This window comes from Choristoneura fumiferana, chromosome 2 (genome assembly GCF_025370935.1).
Source record: "Choristoneura fumiferana chromosome 2, NRCan_CFum_1, whole genome shotgun sequence".
NCBI lineage: Eukaryota > Metazoa > Arthropoda > Insecta > Lepidoptera > Tortricidae > Choristoneura > Choristoneura fumiferana.
Window position 1 is genome coordinate 20,641,193 of NC_133473.1, and position 10,688 is coordinate 20,651,880.

The 10,688-nt window shown below is 39.1% G+C and overlaps 1 protein-coding gene across 2 annotated transcripts in view; it reads right to left on the reverse strand.

Moving 5' to 3' along the window:
* LOC141445329 (calnexin-like) overlaps positions 1-10,487 on the reverse strand; it is a 17,752-nt gene extending 7,265 nt beyond the window's left edge. The window contains exons 1-10 of one of the 2 annotated variants that reach the window (XM_074111132.1): positions 10,349-10,487; positions 9,971-10,084; positions 9,589-9,756; positions 8,787-8,936; positions 4,807-5,015; positions 4,392-4,599; positions 3,719-3,839; positions 2,854-2,990; positions 2,236-2,352; positions 1,073-1,213 (exon numbers count right to left, since the gene is read on the reverse strand). In XM_074111132.1, coding sequence (XP_073967233.1) covers positions 1,073-1,213; positions 2,236-2,352; positions 2,854-2,990; positions 3,719-3,839; positions 4,392-4,599; positions 4,807-5,015; positions 8,787-8,936; positions 9,589-9,756; positions 9,971-10,084 — 1,365 coding nt within the window. In that variant the 5' untranslated portion in view covers positions 10,349-10,487. Of the gene's footprint in view, positions 1-1,072; positions 1,214-2,235; positions 2,353-2,853; positions 2,991-3,718; positions 3,840-4,391; positions 4,600-4,806; positions 5,016-8,786; positions 8,937-9,588; positions 9,757-9,970; positions 10,085-10,167; positions 10,318-10,348 lie in introns of those variants that run through there. The other variant, XM_074111134.1, reaches the window with a different exon arrangement.
* Between the last annotated feature and the right edge of the window lie 201 nt (positions 10,488-10,688).

Genomic DNA, 10,688 nt, shown 5'->3' on the forward strand with positions numbered 1-10,688 from the left:
AATAGGGCCCTGGGGTCTATGGGTCTGAGTCCATTAACCCTTAATCGGTGAAGACCAAAAAGTTGCACACCTTTAAAGCTGCGTTAGCAGGTAGTTATAATTTCCAATAACTTTTTCCATTGTGACACGAAAGTTATCCATGAAAATGTATGATTAATTTTCGTGACACAATGGAAAAAGTTAATTGAAATTATAACTACCTGCTAATGCAGCTTTAACGGTGTGCAAATTTTTGGTCTTCACTCTAATTAGGCCCCATTTACTGGAGCATACTACCACAGAATCAAAATCAGCTATCGAATACATTTTCGAATACATTTTTCAATAATTACAATGAAAATTGTGACATATAATGAAATTAATAAGGTTCAGTTTCCAACTCAATGCAAGTCGCTAAATCGCCTCTACCTTAATAAGGGTTAAAGTTGCACCTGCGCTAATCATTGACATTAGGAAACAATCAATTTTCATCCTGACTTTTCGCCGATTTTTTCCCAAATGATTCAGTTTCCTAAACTGTTTCCAAATGACGTAAGGATTTTTTTCTGAAACTATAGTCTATTCAGGATTTATTCCAGGACTATCATGTAGTATCCTTAAAGGTTAGGTGAAGTTAATTTAATAACAATACGGTATTTGACTATTTTGTATATGTTTTATAAATTAAAACTACACAAATGCCTGTTATTGAATAGAAAAAACATTTTTAAGCACCTTTACAAAATACAAAGTTATAAAAGTTTTGAAATTCAAGATTAGACAGAGAAAGACATACTGGCATGTGACGACTTGCTGCATAGAGAAAAGCGTTTGAGAAAGAGACAGGAATATAGATTTTTCAAAAAATCACTATAAATCCAATTTTCAACCGATTTAAATTTCTCTTCGCTTAACACTATCTGTTTATCTATATTTTCATAATAAATATTGAGATATGGAAAAAATCAGGAGTTGTCAAATACCGTATTATGAAGTATTCACATTCACAGTTTCAAAAAAATCGTTCGTACATACATATTAAATAATTATAAGGACGAGAGATCATTTAGTGCTCCCTTGTGGTATCACTTACCGAGTCCTTGGAGAGTTTGGCGCGCTTGAGGGCGAAGGTGAGCCTTGCCCAGTCGGCGGCGGCGGCCGCGTCGTCCGTCACGATCAGATTGTCGAACAGCAGCCGCGGAGACATCGACCACAGCTCGAAGCCCACCGCGTGCTGCGGACGCGGGCGGTAAGGGGTTTATACCACACAAGCGCGAAATGAGGGCTATCGTTTTTTGTCTCACTAGATGGCGCACTGTTGCGTGAGGTTTTTAAGTATGGCTTTCAAAGTCTGTTATTACGGGCGTGAAAACAAAGTTTAGATTAAAATCATTTTTAATACACCTTAAAACCGTAGCATAAAAAATATCGAGCATACCACAGTGTTGCAAAAGTCCCCGTTTGTTCGGAAAAAAAGGGAGCGACAAAAACGGAAACCTCACCCTACACTAGCGACTCTAGCGGCGAATTCATACGCGATAGCCCTCATTGGCTATTGTCATGGTGGCTACGTTCCACTTAAAGAACGTAACGCCCACCACGACCGCTGAAATTGCCGTTCCACTAACGTAGAAAGGCAGCGGGCGTTGTAGGCGAATGTTATAAGCGAAACGCACGTCTTGAGCGCAAAATGGCGGCCTGGTAAAAACGTGTTTTTTTTTTTTTATTCAACTGGATGGCAAACGAGCAAGTGGGTCTCCTGATGATAAGAGATCTCCACCGCCCATAGACACCTGCAACACCAGGGGGATTGCAGATGCGTTGCCAACCTAGAGGCCTAAGATGGGATACCTCAATTGCCAGTAATTTCACCGGCTGTCTTACTCTCCACGCCGAAACAACAGTGCAAGCACTGCTGTTTCACGGCAGGATTAGCGAGCAAGATGGTGGTAGCAATCCGGGCGGACCTTGCACAAGGTCCTACCACCTGCTGTTGTGAGAGTTGTGAGTAAATATTTCGCATAGATTGAAGTAAAATTTATTTCAATCTGGATTCCTGTGAATTTATGGTAGCGTTTATGACAAAACGAATGAGAGATAATGACTCGGAAAGTTCATCAAGTTCTGATGACATCTCGCTCATTTGTCACGTGTCATGGTGGAAGCCCACTATGACCCTGACCTAACTGACCTGATCAATATTAGGTTATCAGTGCATCTCTTTGGTGATAGACAATATCTAGAACTGATACTTACGATAGGCGTCATCTGGAAGGGGTGGTCGTCCCTGAAGAAGTGGGGGTTGGGGATCTTGCGCGGCGCCCATTTGCCCTTGTAGTTGGGATTGGGAATGAGCGGTGCGCGCCAGATGCCCTGCCACAATACAATAATAAGTAAGTAACTAGACGACCGAGCTTAGATTTTTTTTCTTTGTTAAATCGTGTATTTTTGGAAGATAATACTGCTAAATAAATATCACGGGTTGTGACGGCCCATAGGAAACTTTCCAAAATTGCGGAATGTTTCGAATCGTTTTCCACAGATTAAGGTAGATCGATTGTTCGCCCCCGGAAGCCCTCACAAAGCACAGTCGAGGTCAAAGATATCTTTACACTTTAGTACCTTGTCACTGTATGCCTTCTGAAAATTTTATATTGTAAGTTCACACATGAAGTGACAGCGACAAGGTACTAACGTGTACAGTCAACCAATTTGATCCCTAGGCCACAACAGAACCTAGTCGTAACGACATTATACGTCATTCGATAAACGTTGTTAAGCGATAAGGTTTCATGGCCTGACCTTTCGCAGAAGCAACAACGCAACGGTATTAGACTGTAATTTAAGATGCCAGCGTTGTAAAGGGGTCCATACCTTATACTCAGGATTGGGTATCATGGCGGGCTTCCACTGGCCGCAGCCGTCGCCGCAGAGCGGGTTGTCGATGAGCGGCGCCTCCCACTCGCCGTCCATTTCCTCGTCCCAGTCGTCAGGTTTCACCGCATCAGGGTCTGGATAAACAAAGATAAGGTAAGAACGGCTTGGACACATACTTCCAAGGATTCATCGTACTTCGATATAGTTCTATGAGCATTTCAACCGCTATCAGTTTCGTGTCGCATATATTGAAGAAATGAGAGACCATAAGCAAGAAATTTTAATGAACTGTAATATCGTATTTGACTATTTTGTTTCTCTAAATTAAGACTACACGATGCCTGTTATCGAATAGATAGAGAGAGAGAGAGAGAGAGAGACAATTTTTAAGCTACTTTACAAATAACAAAGTTATAGGTTTGAAGTTCAAGATAGACAGAGAAAGACATACTAATGTCTTGCATGTGACGTCACACGCAAGTAGCGCCATACTTGCTGCATAGAGAAAAGCGTTTGAGAAAGAGACAGGTTATTTAAACCCAATTTTCAACCATTTAAGTTTTCTCTTCACTAAGCACATGTAGAAACATTATTCACTAAAGCCAAGCAACGAGATGAATAAATTGCCATGAGACAGAAAAGGAACGAGTAGTAATAATGACATATCAGACAAAGATGAAGTATACCTCGTCGTTGCTTTGCTTTACATCTGCACATTTGTGTATCGTTCCTCATCACAGATTGTGTTGCATGTGTCTTTAGTGAAAGTGAATAATGTCTTATCTTGCTAAATAACTAAATTTTTCTCTCTGAAAGTCGTGGCTGACCCGTTAAGTCAGTTGTGTAAAATGAGTGGACTGACCAGGAATCATCTCTGGTTGATCGTCGCGCCAGCCGGCCGGCTTGACGGCGCTGGCGTCCGGGATCTGCGCCGGCGCCTCCTCGTCCCAGTCCTCGGGCTTCGTCGCCGCTGGGTCCACGATCTGTACACAGGAAAACCATTATCTAAACACACGGCTCTTATTAAAAATGTGACATCTTAAAGTAGGTTAGATTTGACTTGGCCAGTTTTATCAGAAATATATAAAATGTCTGATGTAATGAAAACTGGCCAAGTCAAATCTAACCTACTTTAAGATCTCACATTTTTAAATAACAGAAATTGTTATAGGTATCCAAAGAAATAGAGTTTAATACTTGTTCATAATGTTATTTTGTTCCTATAAATACATATTTGGATTTTGCATAGAACTTAGCACTCATTTAGATCTCTATTATTTTTGCGGCGAAGCCCACAGCCAAGCATAATTTTTGTATTGAGCTTGGCTCTCCTTTTTACACCTTTAACATATATGTTTTTGGTGGGATACAATTATAAGAGCCCTCGCCCACGGCAACTTACAGCGCGATGCTGTCGCAAGGTCCCATCCATACAGACGCAATGCTGTCGCGCTTCACCCTCCCTCCGTTCTCTCCCCAATGTCATATGACACGGAGGTCAATGTCTCTTACTCTTAATGTTTAAAAAAACCTACCTTTTCCCTTTCATCCCAGTCCTCAGGCTTCTTATCGTTGGGGTCATCGATCTCCTCCGGAGGGTTGACCGGGGGAGTGAAGTCATCCAGCAAGGATCCCTCGTTGACCTCCTTGTTGTCGATGAGGATTGTGAATGTGTTGTCTGGACGGACAATCAATGTGTAGAGATGGGGCTCCTTGTCTTTGTAGATGTCTTCAAGGCGTTGGCTGGAATTGGGAAGTTGTTGTTGAGAAGAATCCGACAAGAAACTGAACGAGGTATATTTTTTAAACAGATTCTTCCAAGTTTAGGCTTAGTTTTTATACTCCTTTACTTACGGTATGTAAAACGAAACTATGAGGGTTCCGCCTTTGCCATTTTGGCCACTTTAGATTCTAGAAATTGATGGTAAAAAGGCTAATAGATATACTCACGAGGGCTTCTTGCTATGCTTCTCCTCCACAGTGCCATTTCGTGGGTTAGTGTGCCTGAAGATGAAGTGCAGTTTGTTGTCGTTGCCACACTTGTCGGGCCCGAACATGATAGTGTAAGGCGTCTGATCGTGGAACTTGCGCAGGTCGGCCTTAGTGTTGGTTCCGCGGGAAAGCAGCTTTATGTACGCGCCGCCGCAGTTCTGGCCCTCCTGGAAACGAGTTCAGATAGAATGCTCCGCCAAAATTATTCTTATTGTTAGCTTATTCTTTCCGCTAGCGTTCGTGTCGTAACAGCCTAGTGTATTATTATTTATGGGCCCCTTAACAGCGAAAAACAGCGTTGGAAGCTGCAGCATTATGCTGATTGGGACCCAATTTATACTATTCAACTTATATATTTATTTATAATTTTAACCTAAGGTGGTTTTCTGTGTATTGAATATGTGTAAATAAAATCTCTCTCTCTATTTTGTTACACTACCGTAAACTGGTGATACTTTAGGAAATTTTGCGGCTACTTTGATAGTTTGAAAAGCGTTATAAAAACCAAAATATTCATAGCTAGATTGAGCAAATGAAGTAAAATAAAAAGTTAGGTAATTTATGTAGGTATTTCACTGCTACAGATGGTCTAAAAAATAAGGACATGGCATAAAGACTGTTTTTCAAAGTAGCCCCTGCATTTTTAAAGTAACCCATTTAAAAATTTACGGTACTGAGCAAAGGCCTCCTCCCGATACTTCCACTACTCTCTGTCCACTGCACACAAGGGCCAGTCAAAATTAGGAGGGGAAAATTATTAAGTGTCAGTGTGTGTTTGATACTCCTTCACGCTAAAACGGCTGCGAGGATTTGGATGAAATTTGATATGTATATAGCTGGAAGTCTGAAATGAAATATTCCCACGAAATCCATATTGATTCCCAAAACATGAGGTTTCATTTTTTCATCATACAATGTAATTGGGAATTCCCTTCAGAATTTAGTGAAATTTCTTAGACTGCCAGATGTAATAAAGATTTAGGTAGTCTAGTTAGTAAATATTTTTTGTTTCACAGTAGTTGCATAGAAAAGTGGACACTTTTTAGGGCACAGACGTACATTCTGTTGTAAAATTGTAAGGCTCACAAAATAAGTTTGTTCTTCTCATAAATACTATGAAGGCGATTTTTTTTTGCTGATTTTTAAATTTGTAGGGAACCTTCAGCCAACCAGTCATGTCAGGAATTACCAACTACAACGGACAATAGCTCTGCTTTTCTATTTTAAGTTATAAACCGCCATTGGCGTCCTGTCCTCCCACCCAAGAGCTTCAACTGTTGAGCTTGGACCTTGTCTGCCAGCATCAATTTACTACATATTTACAGCCAAACAAAAACCCGTTGACGTTTATAGCGAGTCATCCGGCGTCATCGCCGCTTCCGAAACTCATTTCGGACCTGGACGAGTGCCAGAACGAAATCAAAACAAGGAAGGTAATTTCTTTGTGTTATTTCTGGCTTTATACCATTTTTATTATGAATAAGTTTTGGCTTAAATTTATCGAGAAGGACGCTTTTTGGCAATGCGTTTCGTTTTGATTTGCGTATCAGATTTTGAATGATGCAAACCGAAAAAAACAAACCATGCTAACATTGTTTGTTTTTATCCGGTTAAAGACGGAACTTTTTCTTTAAGATATAAAAATTGTATATGCATTATTTTTCTATTATACTTGATGATTTTTCTCATTTTACTAGTACTTTATTGGAATAAGCGAAAAGGCACAGACTGATTGCTTTTATAGCAAACGCCTAAGCTTTCTGAAAGAATATCAGCACTGCAGGTTACAGCAGTATATGCTGAGTCAGCGCCTATTCTCACCATTGTGAGAATAACTAGTGAAATTGATTATAAGTGCATTTCAATTTTCTATTGTAATTTGAGCTTTGTATGGGAACCGTGGTGGCCTAATGGTTTCACCTATGGCCACATGCAGAAGATCATGGTTTCAAATCCGGGCTCCAACTTCTGAGTTTCTCAAAATTCATCTGTGAAATTACATTTGATGAGTGCCACCTGCAAAGCAATTCAATGGTGTGTATGAAGTATCCAATCTGCACTAGTACCGCTGGGAACTACCTATGGCCGAAGCTCTTTCATTCTGAGAGGAGGCCTGCTCCCAGCAGTGAGACGTATATAGTCTGGTATGATGATGATGATGTTGTTATGAATAAGTTTCTATCTACGTATCTATGTACCGGTATAGCAGTGAAGGCACTGAGTTAAGAAACTTAGACAGGTACTATGCTAGAACAAAGCTTATCACGTAAAAGAAAATAATCGCCTGATGCAACAGCGGGTATTACTTTCCAATTACGCCTTGAACTCGAAACGTCCGCGCGTGAGTCAAGCGCGATAAGCCAATTAACAGCGTGCGTGTCGTTTACGACCGTTGTTGCTAAATGGACTAATGCTATTCATTAAACAAAACCAATTCCAAAACAGAACCTAATAGGCCTACCTGCATAGGGAGGGGAGGGTTGGAAAAATCATTATTTTAAGTTTGCATCGGCCCAAAGGGCCAAAACTACACAAAAGTAGGAGGTCCGCGCGAGCGACAAAATCAAATATACGGTGCTATCGAAACAATGAGGGCTATTGCGTATGAATTCGCCACTAGAGGCGCTAGTGTAGCGAGAGGTTTCCGAAATGTCAAATATCACTGTTTTTGGGTGAGCTACACGGGTTTATTTAAAATTAGAACAGTTTTGTAGATGTTTTGAAATACCTGAAATTAATCATACAATCATTGCTTAATTATGGCAAATATGCGTTACGGGGCAATGAATGTCTTGTGTTTTGAGACAGTTTTGTCTTTCAGAAACTTTTTTCCAAACAAAACGGGACTATGCAACACTGTGGCATGCTCGATACTTTTATGGTATGGTTTTAAGGTATTAAATATGATTTAAATCTAAACATGTATTGTTTTCATGCCCGTTATAACAAACTAACCACTATACTTCAGGCAGGACCTTTGTCTACAGTGGCGCTACCTGGTGAGCACGAAAACGGTAGCCCTCATTGATACATGAACCACTGTGTGAGCTACTAAGCTCACCACCACCACCACTAAATACCACTAAGTGAGGGATGAATTGTCTTTAAGTTTAATTCACTATACAATTTAATGTTTCACTTCAAGTGTGAACAAAGAAATGATCAGAAAACAGCACTATGTACATCTGCTTAAATATTAGGTAATTTTCCTAAGTTACTTAAGTTTATATATTACATTTTTTTTTGCAATTTTTTTATCTTTAATTGTATACTATAGTTTTTAAGTATTTTATTTGTAATTATATTAGTATGAAAAAATTACTTTCTGCCAAGTTTCTTGCGGCGCATTCTTCTTGGCAATGATGGTCTTTCCGAACGCGCTGGTAGTTTAAAAAATGACGTGTAAAAGTGCCCATTGCGGCCTATTTACTGAATAAATGATTTAATTTGAATTTGAATACAGCAGAGGTTCCCAAAGTGGTTCAGGTGCAGGCCGGCCGCTAGCTGTTTGAACGCCCGCGTGCAATACAGATTAAGCCGATATCTGGTTTTGCCGCCCACTTGACAATGTCACCCTTGTGCGGTGCACGCGATGCACACTTACACTTTTTTTTTGAAAACGCTTGCACGCCTTTTCGCTGCGGGTCTGTTTAAGAGAACCCTCAGGGGTCTACGGAAGACCAGACAGAGGTCCAACGTTGGCATGAAAAAAATTGGAGTTTTAGGAGTTTTGGGAATACAATAGTAGCACCAGAGGGTCTACCGAATGAAAACAGTAAAACTTTGAAAGTGGTCTATGAGAAAAAAAAGTTTGGGAACCTCTGCTTTACAGTAACCAGGTATGCAATTGTCCGTAAATGAGCAAATATGTTTTATATGGTTGCCTGTTACTGCTTTCTAAAAGTAATACTGGATTTAATGAATTGTGTGTTTCATACCTGCATTGTAACTTCATACTGCACAATGAGCGGTTTATCTTTGAACTCAAACGGCTTATCAAGCAGCGCAGAGATGGCAGCATGCTTTGCTTCAGTGGTCAGCACAAGACCTAGGTCATCCCGAAGGATCTTGCGAGACGGTGCTTGAATCTGAAATTGATGTTTAAAATTACTGTATGTTTACGTAAGGATCCATTGTAATGCACATAGTATGTTCAGCAGTTATATACCATCAACTACAAAGAGATTGATTTAATATTCATTTATTGTTAGCATTTTGTAGTCAATTGTACTTTATAATGTATACTGGCGTTTACAAGAATAGTAAATAATAGTCCAATATTTTTTTCCTGTAAACTGTAAATACCAAAGGCAATCATGTCAGAGTTAATAATAATATCATGCAGCAATAGTTTTGAAAAAGTATTAACTTCAGAACTGTTAAAAATTACAACTACACTAAAATTCTACATAGTACCATTCTATTCTGAAATCATGAATTATTCACAATGAGGACAGACCATCACCATATGAATAAAACACAATGGCTTTTAAAAGTACATACTGAAACTTATGAAAATATTGAAGTCCATATTGATATGAGTGATGAGGATTGCAGGTTTCCAAACCACTCATCACAATGAATAATAAAAAAAACAAAAGTAGCAAAAAACAAAAAAATTAAGCAAGTCTTTGGAATGATTGAAACTTCTAGATTTTATCAATTCCAATTTCCAATTCCATTCCTTTGTAAGTATAACAGTTTTAAATAGTACTATTTATAAGTAGAAGTAGTCATTACCTCCCATTTCCCATCGTACTTGGCAATATTTTCGTCCACACCCTGTTTCTTGGCTTCTGACTTGACCCACTTCTTCTTGAAGGCATTCTCATCATCAAAATGCTCCGTCAAGTAAACACTTTTAGAATTTATTGACGGGCTATGATACTGGTCCTCTTCTTCCACAGTCTAGCATAACAAAAAAAGAGTTTGAAATAATTCAGCAGACAATCAGTTACATTGTGATATCTTAAATAAATTCCTTGGACAAATTCATCAAATCTACCATCAAATAAATTATCAGATAGTTATCAATGTCAGAAGAGATAGCCTAACTAGGTCATTCACCTCAAAACGTAAGTATAGAGCCTGATCATAACCTATTTAGATGACAATAACTAACCTCCACAGTGACTCCATCGTCAGGATCCTCGCTTTCGGCGAGCACTTTGCCTGCCGAAGCCACTAGCACCAATAAGGCACTCAGAAAACACACCTTACGGCTAAAGAGAGCCATCTGAAAAGATCAGATAAAAATGACTGAGCAACGCGCAAGCAACACGTCGGCAGCGAAACATGAAATAAAATTATTACAAGCACCTTTCCATCTAGCAAGACCGCGACCGTAAACGCTAATTTAATTACATAAAATTAAAATAATGCTACACAACGCAGACAATAACCGAAATACGGACACCGGATATCCTCAATAAGTTTAGCCACACAGGGACCCTTTTTGTGTATCCTGTTAAAAATAGCACCAAGAAAAACTGATTCTCACCTTGCTCTGACTTTTTAACTAAAGTTAGTGCTGAATCTTCATAAATTTTCACTGATTGTGCCCGAGCCGAGAAAACTTCAGATCTAGATGGATTTTCGTCAAAAATTTCAACCAATCAAAAACAAACAGTTGTCAGGGTAGCGATCGAGAATTTTCCGAAGCGTTCAAAGTTTTTGTTAAATATTTTAAATAAAAAAAAAACTGTGGAAAACGTATGAGTATGAATTGAATTTTTTATATTGTTAAAGACCCAGTCTTTATTTATACCTATCAATTAAATTAATGAAAAATTCAATAAATACAGAAACTGTCAGAAACTTTTAGTTTGATGGCAGAATTA